At 32.3% G+C, this 24,915-nt stretch overlaps 1 protein-coding gene across 1 annotated transcript in view; it reads right to left on the bottom strand.

Annotated features, from left to right (window-relative positions):
* Window positions 1-24,520, bottom strand: part of LOC129234605 (aspartate--tRNA ligase, mitochondrial-like) — a gene marked incomplete in the record, with an annotated part of 32,952 nt that extends 8,432 nt beyond the window's left edge. The window contains 3 exon segments of the mRNA XM_054868633.1: window positions 3,350-3,448; window positions 21,882-22,045; window positions 24,257-24,520. Of these exon segments, the coding sequence (XP_054724608.1) occupies window positions 3,350-3,448; window positions 21,882-22,045; window positions 24,257-24,320 (327 nt within the window).
* Window positions 24,521-24,915: the final 395 nt, after the last annotated feature.

Genomic DNA, 24,915 nt, shown 5'->3' with positions numbered 1-24,915 from the left:
TAAGAGGGGAGAGGGGGGATAGTTGTCTGAAAGAGGGTAAACTTTCAGAATTTAAACCTTATTAGAATGCCTTAAATTTTTAGAGAGAAATATGTGGTATAAAATGTCAACTTTTATTCCAGATTGTTATCACAGGTTAATTTTATAGGTGCATTTCTCAACAATACAGAACAAGTACAAACAAGCATTAAATTAACTATATTTTAATCAAGAAACTATTAGAGAGAGACAGAATCGTAAGTGTTAGGAACATTATAAATGTAGATGCATAGAAGTCGAAAAATTGCAAGTGATCTTAATGTCTAAATTTAAATTTTCACAGTCAGTATAATTGTGTATGGATAAAAAAGCTTGAATATACTAATGAAAAGCACCTTGCTCTGATCCTTTGCCACAATCGGCAATTTGGGCAGACTGGAATTTAAAAGTTGAATTTCTTCTGCTTTCACTTCTATTTCTCCAGTAGACATTCCCTATTTTTCATTAAAAAAAACACATATATAAAGTTAATTAAAATTTTAAGCAATAAAACAATAGTTAATACTGCATCTACACATTAACAAATAAATATTGTAATTATATTAAATTAAAGCAACAAACTAATTCATACTGTAATCAACAATTTTTTGTAACAAGAGAAAAAAAAAAGAACCAATTAGATTTCACAATAAAAATTCTCTGAAATGCTTTCCTTACCAGGAAACATCACGAGTTCAGTAATTATGAAAAAAGTTTAAAATGGTCGCATTCGAAAAAGTATCTTTAGAAAAAAATTTGACCCAAATATTGTGTGCCCTCGTCCTTCTGTTTTTGAGATATGGGGGGTCAAAGTCTGTCGAAATCTTACAAAAATTCGCCAAATTTAAAGACTTGGCAAGAAATGGAAAATACCACGTGATTTCATCGCCTGCGTCTAGCAAGACTCTCATTTCCATTCCTAGTCATCTGCAAAGCGCGTAAACGATGTTTTGAATTAACCCTTTACTTGTGTGGGTAAAATTAAAAAGTAACTATGAAGCCTGTGAAATGGAAACTAGAGAGCTTTATCCAGAGGAGCTACAACTTTGTAACGAAATTGAACGTAGGATTTAACATTGTAATCGTGATAATAATGCATTTCAGAATTTAAGTGCATTTCAAGTGTGTTTTTCTTAACTAATTTAAGTTTGTACTCTTGTAATGAAATGTGTTGTAAGTAATTGATAATTATGTACGAGAATTAATATGAATAAGTAAAAAAAAAAACATGCTTATTAAAGCTTATATATTGAAAATAAAATGGATAGTTTTTGATGTTGAAAGAACATGATCATGGATTGCAGTATCCCAGCTCTTATTTATTTTTTCAAAAGTTATTATCATTCATGAAGTTTTATTGTCTGACTGCTAGCGAAAATGTTTAATTTTTAATTTAAAATCGAAAAAAATAATAATTAAAAAAAAAGAAAACAACGGATAGTAAATGTCAAAAATTTGCACAGCAAAACTAACGATGTCAGAAATTACTTCATAACAGATTCTTATCAAAAATTTTATAGTCGACGTTCATTACAACAACCCCTGTAGTTCGAAAAAGTCTGTCACTGCAATTGAAAGTCGCTATAACGTAAATGCACATAATATTGCATGTTATTTAGTCATTTTTAAAAATACTGAAGTCACTTTTACCAATTATGCTTCACGTTAAAAGGGAATTCAAATACAAGCAAAATAAAAATTAATACAGTTTTTTTTTAATTTGACTTGTTAGAGAGTTTACACATAACTTGAAAACGATACACATAACGAAAAACACACTGGAAATAACTGACAGAAATCGTTTTTTTTTTTTTAATTTGAGAACATGGTTTGAAATTTTTAAGAATGTCGTTTTCTTCGTATTTAGATACTGTTGAAGACTTCAGATTTACGACTTTTCAAAAAAAAAAGACTTTAAAGTGTGTTTACCGTTTCTCTACGGTTATCATATTTTTTTTTAAACAGTTTCATCATCGAATAAACTCTTTCAGTGGAAATATTTCACCCGCAGAAGCATAAAAGTTTTAAACATCAGTTTTTTAACAGACAGTCTTAAGAATAACAAAAAATTCCATTGTTTTTACAATAAAATAAAACAAATATTTCGGGCTGTGGCGTTTTCCCCTATACAGTTGCACGTTAATATCCCGGAAACACAAGCCCCTAAAAATTTCAATGCCGCAGTCTGTGCCACGACACCCCGTGCCATGGTAGTCACCCCGAGTAAAGAATTAATGCGATATTTCTCACGCGCTTTGGTGGTGACCAAATATGGAAGTGAAATAAATGTCTTGTCAGATGCAGATGTTGAATTCGCGCCGTACCTTCCATTTCTGAACAAAACTCGCTAAATTTGGCGACTTTACTAAAAATTTCGGCAATTTTTAAGACATCATATTTCGATAACGTGGTCACGAGGGCATGTAGTTTCAGTGCCATAAACATGTTTTCCTAGTGCTCTTTCGAATGCCACCAATTTGGAATTTTTTTGAATTTCCTTGATCGTGATGTTTCCTGGTTAGCATGATCAAGATTTTTTCTTCTCTAAATTGAAAATTAATTTCATTTACATCTCATAAAGAGCACAAGAGAAAAAAAAGGGATTGAGGCAGTGAGAAGCAAAGGGATGCAAGTGGACATCTTCAAGTTTTGAGTAAAACACTTTTCAAATAAGGTCCTAGATAGGCTTTCAATGAAAGCCTATCTAGGACCTTAGGTTCTCTTATTCTGTATAACTAAGTCATCCTGTATAACAGCACCTACTAAGGCTACTAGTACTTTTGCCTGAAAACAGAGGAGAGGTTTACCTACCATTTGTACTGGTCATCTCCAAATTTTTAATTTTGACATTGTAGATGGCTGGTGCACCAAAAAAGTGGGAGGGGGGAGGCATGGGCCCTGAAGCTGATTTTTTTATTTTGTAAAATTAGGCTATATTACAGGTTTTTAATATTACTGATTTCATAACTTATTAAAATATGAAATATGGCATCAAAAATTGGGACCGATGGCCGCCGTCGAATTTCTCCATCCAGTTTAAAGTTCCATTCTTATGGAAAAAAAAAATCATTAATTTGGAGTTTTGAAATTTTACTTTCGTAAAATACATTAATCAACCCCATAAAAAATTATTTTTCATTCGATCATTAACTTTTAACTCTGAAATGAAAAGTAAGGGGGCAAGGCCCCTTTACATTTTGGAAGTGAGGGGGCAGTTTCCCTCTCTGTCCCCCCTCCCCCGTATGAGCTCCATATGTTACCACTTACATCCCTTTGCTTCTCAATACCTCAATGAGAAAAGTTACAGCTTAAAAAATCAAAAAATACATACTTTATTTATGTCCTTAGGTGGCCGTTTCTGAACAACTCCTTTAACTTGCACAACTGATTCAAGAGGTAATGATTTTAAAAATTTACGAGCTAAATTATCCTGAAAAAAATAAATACAATAAAAATGCTTTAAAATGGCAGGTGATATTAAGTTGTTAGTTGCTGCGCCTCAAGTTAGGCAGAGGTGCCCACCTGGGGGGGGGGGGGGGTCATGGCAAAGATTGTACCATTGAAATTTTTAGGGGGGTGTTGAGGGGCTTTTTTCTCATTAAGGGGGGTGCTCTTGCTTTTCTTTGGGGTGGGAGATCTCTGCAATATTGAGAAGGTGCACCCTTGCCCTAAGAGAGGGGGGGGGGGGGCCACCTCTGAGTTAGGACTAAGGCAGGACTACAAGCATGGACCCACAGCCTGATTATGACAATCATATAGCAGTTTTATTTTTATTAGAGATCATCAGTTTGGAATAGCCATAATTGAACTGGAGATATAGATGTCCTTCACATTGATAGTTAAAATTAACTTAGCAGACCAGCGAGAGTTTGCAAACATAGTGAGGCTCATCTTGTTAACTGAAGGTAAAAGCTTGAGTAAAATATTAAGTAAACAAGAAGTTCCGAGTTCCATTCAGCACTAAATGAGCCTACTTTCCCATATACCAATATTGACTTTCTAGTATCTGATCAATGTTCTCAAAATTAGCTAATTATTTCAAATGTTATTTTTTAATATTTGAAGCTGATATCTAGAAATAAAATATGCCTTGCTCATCTAAAGAATTAGATGAGTAAAAGATAGAGAAACGAACAAATAAGTAGCAGCACCTTTTAAGCAAAGCAGCTAATACATTTTTCTCTATATATATAAATTAAAAAAAAAAAAAAAAAAAAAACTGCCTTCAAAAAGAAAAAAAAAAAATTAATAAGCTCATTAAAATAAACACACTGTATCAACAAGCACAAAACTGCAGTCCTCGGCTGAAATTGACTGAGCTGGCGGTGTATTTCATGTAAAATCATTTTGTTTTTCCTCTGTTGCCAAAAAATAATTTTTAAAATAAATTAATGTTTTTAGAAAAATGAATAAAAACAATAAAATGTCAACTTAAAGAAATAATTTTTATTGTTGGAAAAAAACAAAAAATGTCTGAAAATATTTTCGGCCGCTAGAGGGCGCCTGTGATGCAGGGAGTGTTTTTTGCTGCTAATTTGATAAGTGTTTTTTTACTATAATTTTTCATTATTACTGTCTAGTTTTAGGTTTTTTTACTTCACTTTATCATGTAATTTAGTTTTATTGTGTTTTGGGGGCTCATTTTTGCTGTTATTGTATTCTTGAAGTGTTTTTGCATTTTCTGGAGCTAAGCCTAACATGTGGTGATCTCCTGGTTTTTGATCTTGTGTGCTTTATTGGGTGTAGCAACTCTGTTTATTTACTGCTGTTTTTAGTATTTATTCTGTGTTTTTTTGCATTTTTATCTTACTGTTTTGCCTTTTGGAACATATTCACTGAGTAGAAATGGGTGTTATATGCATTATGAAAGAGGTAAAGAGTGGGAAGGGGGACAGGTGGATCTCTTGTGATTTATGTCATATGTTCTGCCTGTATAAGGGGGAAAATGAGTCTGTTTTTGAAGAGGATTATATTTGCACTAAATGTGCTGAACTCTCAGACTTAAGACTTAAGATGCTAGTTTTGGAAGCCCAGTTAGCATTAGGGTGTAAGCCAGTTGTAGAGGGTATAAATGTTCCAGAGATTCAGGGGGAAGTTTCAAATGAGGAGTTAGATTGGGAAACTAAGGGTGTAATTTTGGGGGACTCTATGGTAAGGGAGGTGGGTAACACAGTTGGGAGAGTAAAGCGTAAGGTGGCTAGGTGTTGTTTACCAGGGGCTCGGGTAAAAGACGTTAATATGGTTGCTGAAAAGAAGGGAGTATTGAATAAGGAGGACATGGTTACTTTGTGGGTGGGAACAAATGATGTAGGCCACAGTAAAAATGAGGAGTTTTCTAGGGAATGGGAATCCCTGTTGGATAAAGCAACCAGCTTTTCGACGAATGTCCAAGTGGTTGGTTTGCTTCCCAGGTATGGAGTGCATAGGAGCTGGCTAAATCAACGTGCGAGGTGTATGAACTTGCTACTGAAGTCAATTTGCGAAAAGCGCAGTATCAGGTTCATTGATGTATGGAGTCACTGTAAACGGGATTGGATTGCTAGGGATGGCCTGCATCTGAGCTCTACAGGGGTCAAAATGGTTAGTGGATTGATTTTAAGGGCTTTGGAGTCAAAAAACTAAGTTGGAATGGGGGGCATGGTTCAAGCACCAGGTATCGAGAGAATGTAATGTTTTTGGGTATTGCTAGAAATGGAAATAAAGTGACAAACAAGAGTAGTAATGTTAACAATTGTAATTTAGGAAATTTCAGGGTGTTAAATAAAAGCAACTTAGGCATGCTTAAAGTTTTCTATACCAATGCTCGCAGTATTAGGAACAAGATGGATGAATTGAAAAGCATAGTTATGGATGAGAAGTTGGATGTTATCGGAATTACAGAGACATGGGCTACCGAATCTGATGCAGAGTTATTACATATTGCTGGGTATAATTTATTCAGACAGGATAGAGTAGGTAAAAGAGGTGGTGGGGTTTTATTTTATGTTAGAGACAATTTTATTTGCAATGAATTGGTCATAAATGATAAGCCTACTGATATTGATATGGTTTGGCTGGAGTTGATGAGCAGTAAGGGCATAAAGCTACGCTTTGGAAACATTTATAGGCCACCTAATTCAAACCAGGGACAAGATGAACAGATGTACCGTATTATTAGTGACATGTCTAGTAAGGGATCCGTTATCATAATGGGGGATTTCAATTTTCCGGGTATTGATTGGAATAATTTTTATCCTGGTAATGGCAAAGAAGAGGAATTTTTAAAAGTAATTGGTGACTGTTTCTTAGATCAAGTTGTAACTCAGGGAACTCGAGAGGAGGCCATTTTGGATCTAGTTTTTTGTGACATAGGTAGTTTTGTTCAGGGGTTGAGTGTAGGGGAGCATATTGGAGATAGTGATCATAACAGCATTAGGTTCCGGGTTAAATTTGAAGTGTGCAAAGATGATAATTTTAGGTTTGTGCCCAATTTCAGAAACACCGATTTTGTTGCACTTAGGCAGAGCTTGAAAGAGGTTTTTTCGTCAGGGTTGGAAAATAGCGACGTAGATCAGCAGTGGACGGAATTTAAGGATAAACTTGCTAAAACCGTTGGGGACTATGTTCCATTTAGGAGAAAAGGTGTTAGTACCAAAATTTGGCCCATGTGGTTCTCCAGGGAGACTAAAGAAGCTCTTAATTATAAGCAAGCCACTTTTCGTAAGTTTTAAGAAACTGGTCAGAGTGCGGAGAGGCTCCAGTATGGTAAGGCAAGGCGAAATTTTAAGTATTTGGTACGGATTCAGAAAAGGGAATTGGAGCAAAGGCTGGCAGATGACATTGATGGGAACCCTAAGAGGTTTTTTGCTTACGCTAATTCCGGGAAAGCTCGAAACAGTCAAATTGGGCCTTTGGTTGATGAGCATGGAAATTTAATCCAAAACGATAGGGATATTGCAAATGTTCTAAATAACTTTTTTTCCAGTGTGTTTAACGATAACTGTATCTCAACAGTTGACACTAACAAGACACAAGCTATTATACAGCTTGAGGATTTTGTATTTTCCAGGGAGGAGGTTTTATTTCATTTCAAAAAGATTAAAGCAACTAAAGCTCCGGGACCAGATAATATTTATCCAAAAATTTTAGTTGAATGTGCAGAGGAATTAGTGGATGTTATTTTGAATATTTTCAATGCTTCTTATAACTCGGGGACGGTGCCAGAGGACTGGAAGCTGGCTAACATCCCAGATAGCATGCTCACTTGCGACAAGTTTGATTTTTTCTTGATATTATCTTGTTGTGTCAAACTTGACGTGACTGGTTAGCGGCAGACTTTCAGCAAGTTGGGCGGCACCACCGTAAACTACTCTTGCAAACACTTGTTTGATAGACACTTATTTCAATCCGGACACCCAGCGCATGCGCGGTAGTACATAGTCTACGGTTCGGCGCCAAACACGGAGAAGCAAACGAAGCAGGGAGCCATGATGGATTGACGAAGTTAGCTGCACGTTGGAACAGCAGAGAAAAGGTATTTGACAGTTTAATATTTATTCAAATGCAATTTTCTTTAAATTGTAATTCAGAAGAATGCACTGGTGTTTATATTTTTTTACTAGTACGATTCGCGTCAAAGCATTTCTTTGTAGCGTAGCACATGTTTCAAGCTCAATGTTAAGCGTTTAAACTTGATGTTTATGAATAATTTTGAATATATGCATACAGGATGGCTTAAATACAGTTGGTAGCAAGTTTTATTTGACAGTTTTTATCAAATCGCATGTTTTAATTCGATCGACTGTCGATGTTTTAAAACGCCAAAATAAAGTTTCAAATTCTAACTCAAATGTACCTTAGTCTTTTTTTTTTATGTTATGTTGGCATATTGAATCCTTTCTTTAAATTAAAAGTAAATTACTTCATACAAATAAAATGAAAATCATTCCTAAAACAAAAGCAAATCGATAAGTATAGTTAATGGGAAACTTTGTTTATCTGCAATTTTGCAAAATTGATAACTTAACATTTGACCATCTGAGAATGTTCTTTTACATTAAAATTAAGTGGAATGTGATAATATTACAAAGCAACAGTTTCAATTTTTTTGTACTATGGTGATATACTACATAGTCTATTCCAGTCAAGAAAAAAATACCTCTGAAAATCAAAGCATATGATAATACAAGCAATTTTCCAAAATTCATACTCAAATTGTAATGTTTTGTTGTAAGTCGAAAATTATTTTTGGTTATTAAATCATAAAGTTCTTGTAATTAACATTTGAAATATTAATTGGGAACTCCGAATATTCTGTGCAGTATTTATTTAATTAATATTCAGCTCATTTGTATTTTTAATATTTTTCATAATTAGTAAAATTTCATGCAGCTCAAAGTGAAATAATTCATTTCGTTTACTTATTCAGTCATTTACCAAATCACTTACGTATTCATCAATTAACTAATTTTTCCTTAATTAAATAATTCACTTATTAATTCACTCTTTCACTTATTTTTTTATGCATTCACTCTCTATTTTATTCACTCATTTATTTTCTTTGTATCAATTAATAAATTAATTTATTTATTAGTTTATTGTTTCATTATCTTTTCATTAAGTGAATTATTATTTATTTGATCATTATTTTGTTCGAAAAAATTTCTCACAAGCAAATAAAAAATATTTTATTTTTCACTTTGTCCCATGAAAAAAAAAAAAAAAAAACGGGAAAAACTTCTACTTTTTCTCGAAGGCTAAATTTTACTGCCAATAATAAAAAATAATGTTTTAACGCAAGTTTTATTTTATGTGTAATGTTATTTCTTTATATATTGCAATTTTCAAAACAAATTTCCTATTTGTTCATTTTGAAAAAGCTGTCATCTCTTAACCATTTCGCTTTGCCCCGTATTCCCCTACTATTTATTTTGACTTTTATTTTATGTTTTATATTGAAACAGTTCTTGAATCAGGTGTAGTGATGTGGATCGGGTAAATACCCAGTGGGTAGGTAAATATTTTTTGGGTATTTACCCGGGTATTTACCCAAGGCCCGGGTAAATACCCAAAAACAGGGTATTTTACAAAAAAATGCAAAAAAGTGAGTCTGAAATTTTTTTAAAAATCTAAATTTGAAATAATTAGTAAAACTGATACATACATACGTATTACACAGTTTATAATATTTTTTATTGGAAGACTTGATGAAATTATGAAACAAACATATCGTGAACCAAAGAATCTTTCTTTTCAATGTCATAATTGGACAAGTATAAGCAATTCAATGATGAACTTCAGGATTTCAAAATCACAATCTAGGTTAGTCATATCCAAAATGAAAAAAAAATGAGGGATGCTTGGAGGAATTTACTGAGAAGTTATTAAGACTATGATGTTATTTATTTATTTTATTGCTGTTTAAGTGATAACGTGGCAAATATAGAAACAGTTTTCACATTAATAAGCAAAAAAAAAAAAAAAATTGTTTTCTGTTGCCTTGCTCATTTGCATTTGCTCCCTGGTACTTCATGATGAAAATGTATTCTAACTATTTTTAATACATGCCTGTGAAAGTGATGTCGGGTGGGAAGGTAAATATTTTTCTGGGTATTTATCCGAAGGCAGGGTAAATCCCTTAGTAATTATGAATTTTGCCAAAAAATACTTTAGGTGGTATCAAAAAGTGATGATTTTCTTTTTGAAACAAACTGTAAAATGAAAATACAAAAATTTTTATATTATAATTTCTTTAATTAAAGGCGTAATGAAATCTTATTTAAAAAAACTGTCAGGATTTAGAATGAACTATTCTAAAACTTAAATAGGATGGCAGGATAATTTATTTTTATGGGGAACAGCAAAGGGATTTAAGTTTAATTTTGTCACATAAATGGCTCTAGCACATCATAATATATACACATATTCATAATATCATGCTACTAGTTAGTTTTGGCTTTGAGTTGTAATCAGTTTGTCCAAAGCCTCCTAAATACTAATGCCTAACACATTTGTTTAAAAGTGATCCTCCGCCGGTACACAAACAACGCTACTACCTGACGGCAATACATGGATGGTGTTGCTATGACGATGGATCCAAACAATTCAAATCAAATCGTTAATTGGTTAATCTTAAAATTTAAATTTAGAAGTTAACCAATTGTTTTCTCCGCTTTTAATTTCTAATGCTTTCGACCTTCGATAGTTTGCAGTAGCCAGAAGACCGAAAATATGCTTACTGGGATCATTTTGCACTATGTTAAAAGGGAGAACACGATAGGCATTTAGTATTTAGGAGGCTTTAGTTTGTCACTCACTTTATATTTGTACTGGTAAAACTTTAAATTTTGCTTTGAAAAGTGAAAAACAAAAAAGAAAGATGGGGACATTGATCAGGCATATCCAACACATTTAATGTGAATATCATATTACATTGCTAAGTTGTTTCACACAATAATTCTTTAAATATGTGATCAAAATACAATTTTTGGGCAAAAATTTGTTTCGATATGGTTGGTTATATATATATACATAGTCGAATAGACAGAAAAGTATTTTAGTTGAATATAAATTTTTGAAATAAATACCCGGGTAAATACCCACTTTGGGTATTTACCCGGGTATATACCCTGGGTATTTACCCCTAAAAATAAATACCCAGGTATTTTACATCACTAATCAGGTGTAATTTTTTGTCTGATTAATGCTATACGACAAATTCAAATATTTTTATTAGTATGAAATTGAAAAAAAAAAACTGGGCATTTAAAATTTTTATTCCGACGTGTTTTTTTTTTTTTGACAAACATACCAAGCAGGGCATGTTAAAATTTTTAAGAAATTTGTAGCCCTGACCTATTATTGTATATTTAAATTTGTTAAAATTCTACTGTCAAAAAGGGCACATGTAAGCAATTAAAGACATTTTTTAAAAAGTTCATGACACAAAGAAAAGGCTACCTATTTAATCTTGGAGATATTTTGGTGTTGCGAAATTGATAATATTTTTTTGAAAAATAAAGAAATGTAAAAAATTGTTCCCATGTGTCCCTTTCCCCCTACAACCAATGAAAAAGAATATTTGGATATTTAAAAACTTGCAATTTTATCTCCAGATTTGCCAAATCATCAGCTAAAATTTGCTGAATATGGGATTTTGACTAATACCTCCTTTCGGGGCATTCTGATTTTTGTAAATGTATGTACTTTTCTCGTGGCAAAACTTCAAGTACGATGCAGTGCACATATAATGACACATTTATGTGTTCACTTTTTAATTGTTTTGATTTTGTTCTTGCTTTTGTAATCAAGTATTAATTCTACTTTTTCCTCCTTTTTTAAAAAAATATCCTACTTTTCGACACTGAAAATGTTTTATGAATGAGCTCTGTAAATTTCATGCCATCTTTCTAGACATGTTTGTTGCACAGCATGATTTACATTTGCACTGATTATTGTTAACTATTTTGAGAAGATGTTTTAAAGAAATGGTTTAAAATTTAAAAAAATTTCTTTGAGATCTCTATACCAAAAAAAAAAAGGAAAAACATAACTTTTGTGTTTAACACGAGGCTTGAAATATACCTGTGCAGAATGATTATTCTGATAATTATTGTTGGATTTTTTACCTTTATCGAAACAAAGTTTGCTTGAATAATTTCTTTTTTGCCTGTGGATTGTCAGATGATTTCATATGTTTAATATAATGGCTTTATTTCGGAATTCAAATTAAATTGAATATATAGCTTAACTGTAACTTAGTTTAGCTTCTAGCAATAACTTGTTTTTATTATTCAAAATATTAGCTCCATTAATAATATTTGTCTCCAATTTTAAAACTAGTTATATTTCCATAAAATAATTTTAGTCGACAATTTCAAAATAGTATTCTTGTTTGTTGACTTTACTTTGAGCTATGGTTAAATGTATTAGCAAATATAGCATGTCCTGTTGTTTATTCTTGTGTTTTTTTTACAGCTGCTTGTCAAAGGGTGTATAAGAATATATGGCAGCTGGCATCAAGAAATAATGTGAGTTTTTGAGTACAACATTTTTATTTTTATTAATAAACTTCATAAATAGGATTTTTTAAAGCTGGGTTGTCAGGTTTTTGACTAGTAACAATCTTTCACAGTGTAAACTCTTGCACCTCTAGTCAAAAATGTTTACCATATCTTAGTAACCGCAACCTATCATATTTCCCAAGTTTTATTGAATGGCTTTATATAAAGCGTTCAGCAGCAGAATAATTACTTCCCCTCTTATTTGCTTTCAAGGTAAATATTCATTTTCAATTTACTTTTAGGGGTCAAATAGGTGTGCATAGATAATACTTAAATGTATTTAATGTTTGGCAAAAAACACATAGAGGTAAAAATGATTGTTTTTTTTAGATAAGTGCATTAATTATAAATACTTTTAAGTTAATTGGACTGACTAGATAGTAAATAATTGTGAAAATAACATTAAAAAAGAATATCATGCACTTGTATATGAGGTTAGCTCTTTTTGAAAATCTTATATATACATCGCATTTAGCATGTAAGCTAAATTAATGCATTTCGGCTTATCAAATATGTATGCTAGCTTGAATTTTTAAAGAAAAGGGGGGGGGGAAGCACAAAAATTTTTGAGTATGCATTGAAAATCAGATTTTAAACTTGTCATTTCATTTTACTTCCTGTCAAGTTTAGACCAACCAATTACCCATTTAAAATTTCAGCAGGATTTATGACAGCTATTGCAAGTTTTTAATTTGTATATTTTTTCAGTAAGCTTTTGTTCGCAAGCAAATTTGAACGTTTGGAGTTTTTTAGTTTAAACCGGTATTGTATTTCCGTCATGTTTACAAACCTAAGCTTGTTTGGAAGTAATAAATCCTACAATTTGTGTGAGGGAATGCTACAAGTAGGTGTTGACAAGTCAGGATTTTTACTTTGAGGAAAACTCACCAAATTATTTTTTAAAACTATTTATGGGGAATGTGAAGGCTGGATTATGCTATTAAACTATCATTTCTAAATTTTGCTCAAAACAAAGTATGTCTTCTTTCAATCAAAGATTTTCAACAAATGTGAAATATTCAGTACTAGTGGTAACCGCACGGCTTTGCCTGTAATAGAAAAATTAAAAGATCTTTTGGTTCGCCTGTATATTTACAAATAATGTATGGTGAATTTTCTCGCCAGTTGACTTGTATTCATGTTACGGTTCCACGTTATGATAATTTCGTATCTCGCCAATTGGCTTGCGCCCACGTTACGGTTCCACGTTATGATAATTTCGTAATTTACTCGTTCATCTTACGAAAATTTTGTTCTAAAAATTGGAATAGAAAAAGAACCACATCGAATTTTCGAAAAATCGCTTCGAGGTGCACATCCCCATGCTACAAACTAACTTTGCTAAATTTCATGAAAACCGGCCGAACGGTCTAGGCGCTATGCTCGTCACAGAGATCCTGACAGACAGAGGAACTTTCAGCTTTATTATTAGTAATTTTTTTAAGTTTGCTGATACAGTGAAACCTGTGTAAGTTGACCACCTGCAGTGCACAACTTTAATGGTCAACTTACAGAGTTTGATTTATATGATAAGGGCTAATTCCGTGCGTGAAAAAAGCAGTCAACTTAAGACAGGTGGTAAACTTACAAGGGTGGTCAACTTCATAGGTTTTACTGTACCTACTTTTAGTTATTCTCTTAGGTGTTTGGTTAGGTACTTGGTGCTTGGTTAGGTTCTTTCATACATAATTTTCATCATGTTCACCAACAATTCCATCAATGTTAAACTTAATTTTTATTATTATTTTCATACTTTAGTTGAATTAAATTTTGAACTTCCATATAGGCAGTGAGATTGCAAAACTCCGTAGCTCTGCCAAAAAAGTTATTTTGTTCCGCATTTCACAGTCGAGCGTTCAAAAGCATGCGGCATGACATAGTGCTTAAAACTGTCTTATTAAGTAAAAAATAATTATTTTTATGCTAGTGTTTAAAATGATTATTGTAGCTCAAAAATAATTTTAGATAAGTGTTTTTGAGATTTAAAGTTAGTTTTTTGTTGAATTTTATGCAAAATACCGAGCTGCTCCTCAAATTCACCACAGATCAGGGTTGAGTTTTGGACTGTCTAAAACTAATTTCGGACAGAACAGGCGGTTTTTACCGTCCAAAAATACACTAATCTGTCAAAATATGCTAAAGCTAAAAGTGTAACCAAATCAACTCATATTTACTGCAATATTAATCATGCATAAATAATAATAAGTTTTAATTAATGAGCATTTGTATTTTCTCTGAAAGGTTCATTAAAAAAAAAATTTACTTAAACAGATTGCCCATAACTCTATTTTGCAAAAACTTTCTTAGTAACAGTTGGTAGAGTTATGAAAAGAAATTCACTGCACTATCAAGACAACTAGTTTCAGTTCCATTTATAACTCAGAAAAATGTTATTAAATGTAATTTTTTGGTGGGAAAAAAAGAATATTTTTTTTAATGGTTTTTGCGTTCAAATTTTACATGATATTTAATTTTTTTTTTTTTTTACGATGGATTAAAGAATAATAAATTGATTAAATACATTCATTAAAATTTTAAAACTTGTGCATTTTTTAAATTCATATTTTAATATAATATACATTCTGTAACTATTTATTGCATTTCAGTCAATTATTAAACTATATTTTGAACACTTTCTTTTGCACACGTGCATAAATGCCAAAAAGTTTGGTTACTATTATGAAACAAAAAAAAAAAAAAATTACGTACAATTTGGAATGTTTAATGATGAATTCAACTTCTATGTAACTAGATTAGAATTAGCTGTATCATTCAGTTACGTTTATTTTTATACTTGAATGTTCACCATTGAATGAATATTCAATATAAAACATAACTTTGATGCATTTTGTTCTGTTTTTGATATTTTCTCACAAAATAGTTTCTCAAAAAATGTAGTTTTGGACAGGACGGTAAAAACCGTGGTTTTTACTGTTGTGTCCAAAATCTTGCCAACCCTGCTACAGATGCTTGTCAAATTGTTTCTCCAAGGTTGGCAACCCTAACCCCCCTAACGTGCTGCTGTACAGCATGACTTTAATCAATGTTAGTCCACTTAGGACGTTATCTTTAAAGTCATTTTATTCAAAACTTGCATATGTCCACTTACATCCCTTCGCTTCTCACTGCTTCATATGATGTACTTCTAAAAGAAGCTTCGCACTGTTTATATATGCTATCATCTGAAAAATTTTGGTACTGGGATTTTAAACTATTCATATTAGCCGAGACTTGTTCATTCTATTAGAAGGCTTAATCTGCTTTGCGCCCAGAGTTTGGGGATCTGTTAATCAGTTCCTGATCTTGTAAAAATGATCGCTTATGTTAATGCCACAGGACCATAATGTATTAACGGGTCTAGTTTGCATTAAATAGTTTTGAGAATACAAGGCTAATTTTTTTTAAAAACATGTTTCAAAAGTGAAAACGTCTCCAAAAATAATAAAACTTACCAGCAAAGATTCTTCATCATTTTTAATAGAAGTAGAAAACAGAAATTGTGTGGTAACAAAAGCTCTCCATTGAAAAAAGATTTGAAAATAAATGCAAATATAACATTAAAAATATATTTCTCTTTAAGTTAACATTAGCAATTGGTGGTTTTCAAGTAGCCCCTTTAATGCAAGTAGGGTTCATAACTGGGGAACTATAGTTTATGCCTGTCTTTAAGACTACTGTTAGCAGAATTCTTTAATGAAAGTAAAACTTATAATTTTTCTACAATGCTTTTTTTTTTTTTTATTTTAGGACACAAAGACATGAAGAAAAGTGTGAAGAATCAATGTATTATAATATTCTGTAAATACTGTTGGACAATTTGTTTGTAATTATTGTTAATAAACAGTCTGTATTGATTTATTATAACTGTCTATTTAAATTTATTTTGTGTTTGCTAAGAATAGGGTTACCACAAAGCTGAAAAGTCTCCGTAGAGTAAAAGTTTATTTAATTGATGCTTGTGCCATATATTTATATCATAGAAAAAAAAACATCCAAAAAATAGTTTACTAGTAATTTATTCTACATATAATTTAGTTTCAATTATACATTTTAACAAGTATATTTTATTAAAATAATAGCAAAAATTAACATTTCTGGAGAAGTCTACTGTATCAATTCAATGTTATTCAATACAACTTGTACAATTTGACGTATACCTTACTTCCTGTGCTCAAATTTGTTAGAAGGTCGCTATGAGACCGTGAACTAAATGTCAGTTCAATATCCAAAAACAAATTTATTTAAAAATAATATAATGTTACGTTGAATTTGGGATTTGTTTTGTGTTCATCTGCTTGATAATCAACTGTTCTTCATAAAATTAGATTAATGTATGATCACACATTAGCAAACCTTTTACACCTGAATCAGATCCTACATAGTAAATAATAAAGTAAAAAAAAAGTCTTCAAATTTACTTGCAAATTGGGTTTAAGTTTACATTCACCTGTATATAATTAACATTGTATTTACAGCATTCGATGAATGCATGAGAATTTTTGTTAAAGAAAAATGAAATGCCCTATTCAAATTTTAATTGGTAAATAAAGCTAGTACAGTGAAACCTGTATAAGTTGATCACCTTTGGTGCATTACTTTCGTTGTCAACTTAAACAAGTGTCAACTTACAAAGGTAGATTTATATGATAAGGGCCAATTCCATGCCTGAAAAAAGCGGTCAACTTCACAGGTTTTACTGTATTACATTGTGTAAATTGGGATATAAAATTTTGAAAAGATTTTAATCCTTTATTAAAAAACAAGTGAGAATTTGTTTAGAGAAAAACTTTTATAAAATTAGCAGTTGTTTAGCTTTGCGTTATAATTTCTGCAAATTTTCTGAAAACAAAAGTTTTGTTGTATCAAATTTTCGTGAATCTGCTCAAAGGTACTGTTAACTTATTGCAAACTATTACAAACTTCTCTTGGATGCATAACATAAATATTCATTGTTTAATTTAATTATATTTTTATAGTGTAAAATATTTTTCTACAGTTATTGCTAAAACTAAAATAATTGTTTACTAGAAATACTACTAATTTTGAGACCTGATTTTTTTCAAAGGAGTGCAGTATTATAAATTCAAATTTTTAATGCAATAAAGTTTGTTCGATTACAAATATTTCTGCAATGAATACAATAAAAGTATGCTCTAGTTTGCAGTGGTTTCACAATACTTTTTGTTAAAAATGGCTACTTATTCACTAATTTGGAAAATTTGGTACAACAAACTTTTCTATTAGTTTGCAGAAATTTTTCAGAATTTGATGCACCCAAGCAAATTTGCAATGAACCTGCAACAGTTTGATATGATTTACAGGACAAACTTGCTGCAAGTTCAGTTCGTGGGGACTACAAGCCTTACATCAGACTTGCAGACTTGTCGCATCCATTTTGATGCAAGTTTGCTGCAAGCAAAAAAATGCTATGCAAATTTGATATGAACTGGTAGCAAATTTGATATGACAAAGCTCAGTTTGAAGCAAACTTGTCACAGCAAAGCTTCAGTTGCTTTGAACTTGCAGCAAGTTTGATACCACAAAAATGACTTTCCTACTGGTTTGCAACGAACTTGCAGCAAACTTGATAAGACTTGCAGGACAAACTTGCTGCAAGTTCACTTCGTGGGGAAAGCAAGGCTTGCATAAGCTTGCATCTCGTTTGCATCTGACTTGCAGACTTGTCTCATCCAATTTGATGCAAGTTTGCAGAATTGCAAAGCAAATTTGTTGCAAGTTTGCTGCAAGCAAAAAATGCTATCTGGGATAACGCCACTCTTCAAGAAGGGGTCTAAAGGTATTGCTGGGAATTATAGACCTGTAAGTTTGACTTCGGTGATTTGTAAGATTTTCGAAACTTTGATCAAAATTAAGATCATGATGTTCTTAGAGACTAATAGTCTGTTGACTAGTTTGCAGTATGGTTTCAGGAAAGGTAAATCCTGTACTACTAATTTATTGCATTTCTACGACAAGGTTACCTCAGCTTTAGATAACAAAAAATGTGTGGATGTTGTTTATATTGATTTTCAAAAAGCTTTTGACAAGGTACCGCATGTTGCTCTTCTCAGCAAGTTAGCTGACATTGGAATAGGAGGAAAAACTTTACTTTGGGTTAGAAATTGGCTTACTGGTAGGAAGCAAAGAGTAGTTGTGAGAGGAAATCATTCTAATTGGAGTGATGTTTTAAGTGGGGTTCCTCAGGGATCAGTTTTAGGGCCTCTTTTGTTTATTATATTTATGAATGACATCAATGAAAATATTTCTGGAAGCATGAATTGTTTTGCTGACGATGTAAAAGTTATGGGGATTGTCGAAAATGAAGAACAAGTAAAACAGCTGCAAGAGGATTTAGATCATATTACTAAGTGGGCAGATAAATGGGGTATGGCAGTTAATGTAGGGAAATGTCAAGTGCTACACTTAGGTCTTGGAAATAAGCGTATAAGATATCGTTTACAGGGTTCAGTCATAAATCAGTCAGATAATGTTATGGATCTGGGTGTCTTTATAAATCAGGACTTCAAGTTTAGTCAACAGTGCAGTATTGCTAGTAACAAGGCCAACAAAATGCTTGGGTTCATCAATAGATCTATTTCAAACAAATCTAAGAAAGTTCTTCTGCCTTTATATAGGAGTTTAGTAAGACCTCATTTGGAGTATGCTGTTCAGTTTTGGTCGCCTTATCTGAAGAAAGATATTTTTGTATTGGAAAGGGTTCAAAGAAGGGTAACTAAATTAGTAAGGGGACTCTCAGATTTAGATTATGATACCAGACTTAATAGGCTTAACATGTATAGCCTGGAGCAAAGGAGAGTCAGAGGGGACATGATTCAGTTATTTAAATTTATCAAAATGAAAGATGTAAACGGATTAAATTTTTGCGGGGAAAGCAGGACAAGGGGTCATTGTTTTAAGCTATTTAAATCTCAGGCTAACCTGGAAATCAGGAAAAACTACTACTTTAGCAGGGTCGTGGGCACTTGGAATAGCTTACCGGAAGAGGCGGTAATGAGCAAGGGAGTGGATAGCTTTAAGAGGGCCATTGATCTTCATTGGGGACTAATTAATTGACTAGGACCAGCCTGGCTGGGCCCGGTGCCTGTTGCTGGTCGTCACATTTGTATTTGTATTTGTATATCTTTGGGTAGAAACATAATGGACTCCAAATTTCTCCCCAAAAACTGAATACATAAATTAAAACTTTAGAGTAAACATAAAACCCAATCATATTAACAATAATTATTTCACAGTAAAAACCATGACTGCCGAGTCGGAGTCAATCTCATTTTGGGACAAAAGAGTCAGATTTGGGAAACAAAGGTTTTTAATCTAAAGACTTGGAGTCGGAATCTGTCATTTTCTCTTAAAGTATGCATTTCTGCCAATGTTTGCGGAGTAGGACTTATTTTGGGATAAAGGAGTTGGAGTCGAATTTCTAAGAGTCGGAGTCAGAACTTGAAACTTACCAAACCAGTAACAAATCCCGATAATGAACCCGGACAAAACAAATCTAATGAAAAATATTCAATGTAAAACATAAAAAGTATAACATACTAGCTTTTATAATATATTTTACAACAGTTGTCTATCTATCCTTCATCTGAGAAACCTAAATTCATTTGTGAGAATTCTTAGAATAACATAGGTATCAAAATAAATCATTTTGAAATCACTAGTAAAAATGCACCTTACTTCATATCAGCTTGCACAATAAATAAAGAAAGGACATACATTAATCACCTATTGCACATGGATAATATCGAAATTGTCATAAAAAATTATTTGAGCAGACAATATATTAGATAGTTATAAAGTAAGCATATGATAATAATATGACTAAAGATGCACAAAAAATGCTGTACAATTAAGAACTATAAATTAAAAGAGAAAAGAAACAATTTTATAAACTCTGATTTTCCGATTACAAATTTTATTTAAATAAATTCTATTCACTCTGCAATGTTTTAAGAATCTAAAATTTGAAAGTTTCATTATGTCACCAAATTCTTTTTCAAACACTTCTTAATTTCCTGATAACAGTTTTAAAATAAGCTAAGAATACCTTGATTTATTAGAGCTTAAATCTATTATATGAACAAAATAAATACAAATAGAAGTGTGATGACTAGCAACAGGCTCTTGGCCCAGCTAGTCTGGTCCTAATCAATTTATTAGTCCCTAATGAAGATCAATGGCCCTCTTAAAGCTATCCACCCCCTTGCTCATTACCTATTCCGGCAAGCTGTACCAAGTGCCCACAATCCTACTAAAGTAGTAGCTTTTCCTAATTTCCAGGTTAGCCTGAGAATTGAATAGCTTAAAAGAATGCAATGTCCTGCTTTCTGTGCAAAAATTTAATCCATTAACATCTTTTATTTTGATAAATTTAAACAACTGAATCATGTTCCCTCTGACTCTCCTTTGCTCCAGGCTATACATATTAAATCCATTAAGTCTGCTATCATATTATAAACTTGAAAGTCTCCTTACTAGTCGAATTGTCTTTCTCTGAACACTTTCCAATACAGAAATATCTTTTTTCAGATAAGGCGACCAAAACTGAACAGCATATGCCAAATGAGGTCTTACTAAACTCCTATAAAGGCAGAAGAACCTTCTTAGATTTGTTTGAAATAGCTCTATTGATAAATCCAAGCATTTTGTTGGCTTTGTTACTTGCAATGCTGCACTGTTGACTAAACGTGAAGTCAGGATTTTTTAAGATACACAGATCAATAACATTTTCTGCCAGACAAATGACTGAACCCTGTAAACGATAACTCGTACACTCATTTCCATGACCTAAGTGTAGCATGTGAGTGACATTTCCCTACATTAACTGCCATACCCCACTTAACAAGGGTGCCCATATAGGGGGGCAAGAGGGGGCTAGAGCCCCCTCCCCCTTTGAAATTAAAACTTCCTTGCTTATAGTACTTTTTTCTTTGTAAAAATGTAAAAACATTTCTTCTCCAGCCATTAATGAATAAGTTATTAAAAATGTCAAATTTTAATGACCCTAATCTGTCCTGAAATCAGTTTCCACAGGGAAAATATCCAGCTAAACCACGGAGAAAATATTTGAGCCCCCCCCCCCCTTGCAACTTTGCATATGGCGCCCATGCTACTTAGTAATATGATTTAAATCCTCTTGAAGCTGTTTTACTTATTCTTCATTTTCTACAATCCCTACAACTTTTACACTGTCCGCAAAACAATTCATGCTTCCAGAAATATTTTCATTGATGTCATTCATAAAAATAATAAACGAGACAGGCCCTAAAACTGAACCCTGAAGAACCCCGCATAAAATGTCACTCCATTTAGAATGATTTCCCCTCACAACTACTCTTTGTTTCCTTCCAGTCAACCAATTTCTAACCCAAAGTAAAGTTTTTCCTCCTATTTCCAACAGCTAGTTTGCTGAGAAGAGCAACATGCGGTAACTTATCAAAAGCTTTTTGAAAATCCAAATATAAAAATCATCCACACTTTTTCTTATCTAAAGCCAAGCTAACCTTATAGTAGAAATGCAATAAATTAGTAGTACCTTTCCTGGACCCTTACTACAAACCATTCTACAGACTATTAGTCTCTAAGAAATTCATTATCTTGATTTTGATCAAAGTTTTAAAATCTTACAAGCCACTGAAGTCAGACTTACAGGTTTATAATTCCCAGCATTACCTTTAGACCCTTTCTTGAAGAGCGGCGTTATGTTAGCCAGCTTCCAGTCCTCTGGCACTGATGAAACAACCTAAATCAATGACATAACAAAAATCGTGATCAAATAGGAGGGAAGAAAATATCATAACTTACATTTTCTTTAAAGATTATTTGAGTACATCCATAAGCATCACGAAGCACAATAAATTTATCCAGCCTGTGAAATGTAGTCCACCCACATACAACAACATTTTGGTCAACATGAGAGGAATTCAATTCTCCACAAGTATGAGTCCGGGCGGAAAAACTATTGATTTCTGTGAAAATGATTTGATTAGATGTGAATGAGAAAAGGATAAGCAAACTTTCAAAAATAGAAATAAATATGAAAAATAACATTAGTAACATTTATTTTTCAAACCAAAGTGTTCGAAATTACTTCTCATGTCTCCACTTAATTTCAAGGAAAGTTTATACCAAACGATTGTTTTTTGAGGGAGAAAGAATCTTGGATCAAACTGGATTATGCAAGGAAACTCTTCTTAAAATGTAACAGAAAATAAAATTGACCAATATTATTGACCTCCCCATTCATTGATTGACCTCCCCATTTATTGACCTCCCCAAACTTTGATGTCAAAGTTATGGGGACTGTAGAAAATGAAGAACAAGCAAATCAGCTGCAAGAGGATCTAGATCATATTATAGAGTGGGCTGATAAATGGGGTATGGCTGTTAATGTTAGGAAATGTCAAGTGCTACATTTAGGGCATGGAAATAAGTGTACAAGTTATTATTTGCAAGGTTCAGTCATTAGTCAGGCATACAAAATTACTGATCTGGGGGTCTTAATAAGTCAGGATTTAAAGTTTAGCCAACAGTGCAGCATTGCTAGTAACAAGGCCAATAAGATGCTTGGGTTTATCAATAGATCTATTTCAAACAAATCTAAAGAAGTTCTTCTGTCCTTAAGAAGTTTGGTAAGACCTCATTTGGAGTATGCTGTTCAGTTTTGGTCTCCTTATCTTAAGAAAGACATTAATGTATTGGAAAGGGTTCAAAGGTGAGCTACAAGGCTAATAAATGGACTTTCTCACTTAGACTATGATTCCAGGCTTAGAAGGTTAAAAATGTACAGTCTTAAGCAAAGAAGAGATCGAGGGGACATGATTCAGTTGTTTAAATTTATTAAAATGAAAGATGTTACGGGGCTGAAGTTAAGCACGGAAAACAGGACAAGGGGTCATTGTTTTAAGCTATTTAAATCTCAGGCTAACATGAATATTAGGAAAAATTATTATTATAGCAGGGTAGTGGAACCTTGGAACAGTTTACCGGAAGAGGTGGTAATGAGCAAGGGAGTAGATAGTTGTAAGAGGGCCATTGATCTTCACTGGGGATTGTAAATTGACTAGAACCAGTCTAGCTGGGTCCAGAGCCTGTTGCTGGTCGTCGCTTTTGTATTTGTATTTGTAATATGATCATAAATATTTTACTAAAGATAAATAAACAAAATTTTAAATGATTTAACATTATCTTTTGTAATTTAATCCTTGATAAAACATAAGTTCCAAGAAGGTTAGAGAAGTTTGAGAGCTCCTTTGAAATTTAAGAGAAGAATTGCGGAAAACAGCAAATAGCGGGAGTTGGAGCACTATGGTCCGCTCTTCAACTTTTCATTTTACCTCAACAAAAAAGAAAAAAAAAAATTTAGTAGTTTTCTAGCACAGGTTTCATTAAATATTTCTTATCACCTTTTATGTTCAATTCATTAGTTTTTTAACAACTTTATGAAGTGGATAAACATGCTTCGGGAAATATTGGTCCATATTTGCATTATGATAACAATTTCTGTTACAATTTTGATGATGAATATTTATCCAATACTGTACTAACCTAGGGGGAGATGGGGTATGTTGGACCGGTCTCAATTATTTTAATACTATTTTTATTTTATATTTTATTTTATGACCAACAAATAGCATCTATGGTCCTACAAATCTTATAATGAAATCACATTATACAGTTATATTGAACAAATTTTATTCCAGAAAGTGTTATTTCAGCAGTCCTGAGTAATTTTCAGAAAACTATACCTTTTTTTTTAATGGTTTTCATCAAGATAAAAAATTGAACTCCTTTCTTAAAGTAAGTTCTTTTAGTGCACAATAATTAGCATTTTTTTTTTTTTTTTTTTTTCATTTTTTGTTAAAAAGAAAAAAAAAAAATATGACATCACTTTTTCAGAATAAGAATGTGGGGTAGGATCAGGTGCTATTTGTTTGTCATAGATTAAAATAAGAAAATTGATAGTTTAAAAATTATCGAGACCAGTCCAACGTGCCCCATGGCCAATCGAACCCCGACTGCACCTACCCCTTTTAAGTGGACTCCTGTTAAAATAACCGAGATACCCAACTACCTGAAAAGTAATCAAAGACGTTGTACATAATTCAGCTTTAAAAAGTTTTACGTTGATTGAAATAAGAGTATTTTTCAGATTCAGAACAGAATTGAATTATACTTACGTCTACACAGGCGTCGAAAGACTGAGAACGTGATAGAAAATCTATTCATGAAGGAGAAATTCATTTTCAGTTAAGATTTACTCCGATTAAAATCTTAGATCAAAATAGTTTTCAAAATTTTAAGGCCAAAATTAGTTTATATCGAAGAAAACACTTTATTTGAAAGTTGATGAATATTTAAGGCTACGGAAAAAGTGAGACAAATTACAAAAAAAATGTGTGTATGCCGATTTCTTTGAGACACATGCTATTTATTTGTTTACAAGTTTGCTTGCATAGCTTTCTTCAAAGCGTGTAGCAACACGACAAACATTCAATTCCAGAGAGGATACTTCCAAGTGAAGCTCCAATGAAAAGAAAGAAAACAACCCATATGTGCCAATGAAGATCTTTTTTTTTTAAAAATATATCGCCAAGTTGCTACATAAACTGCCAAAGTTGGCGAAAAAATAGTCATGACAGCGATAAATAATAATAAAATTAAATTTAAGTCAGTCAAATTACTCAGAGTTTTCGAATTTCCAAAATTTTAACCTGAAGACTGATGCAATTTTTAATAGAATTGTTTCAAAAGTATTATTTTTAAAGTTTAAAATATCGTAACTGTGATTTTCACGAATAGAAGAAGACTTGTCACTCGTTCTCATGGAGACTATAAG

Source organism: Uloborus diversus, chromosome 1, assembly GCF_026930045.1.
Source record: "Uloborus diversus isolate 005 chromosome 1, Udiv.v.3.1, whole genome shotgun sequence".
Classification (NCBI taxonomy): domain Eukaryota; kingdom Metazoa; phylum Arthropoda; class Arachnida; order Araneae; family Uloboridae; genus Uloborus; species Uloborus diversus.
The sequence above is the reverse complement of the archived record's forward strand: the minus strand, read 5'-3'. Positions and strand labels throughout refer to the sequence as shown.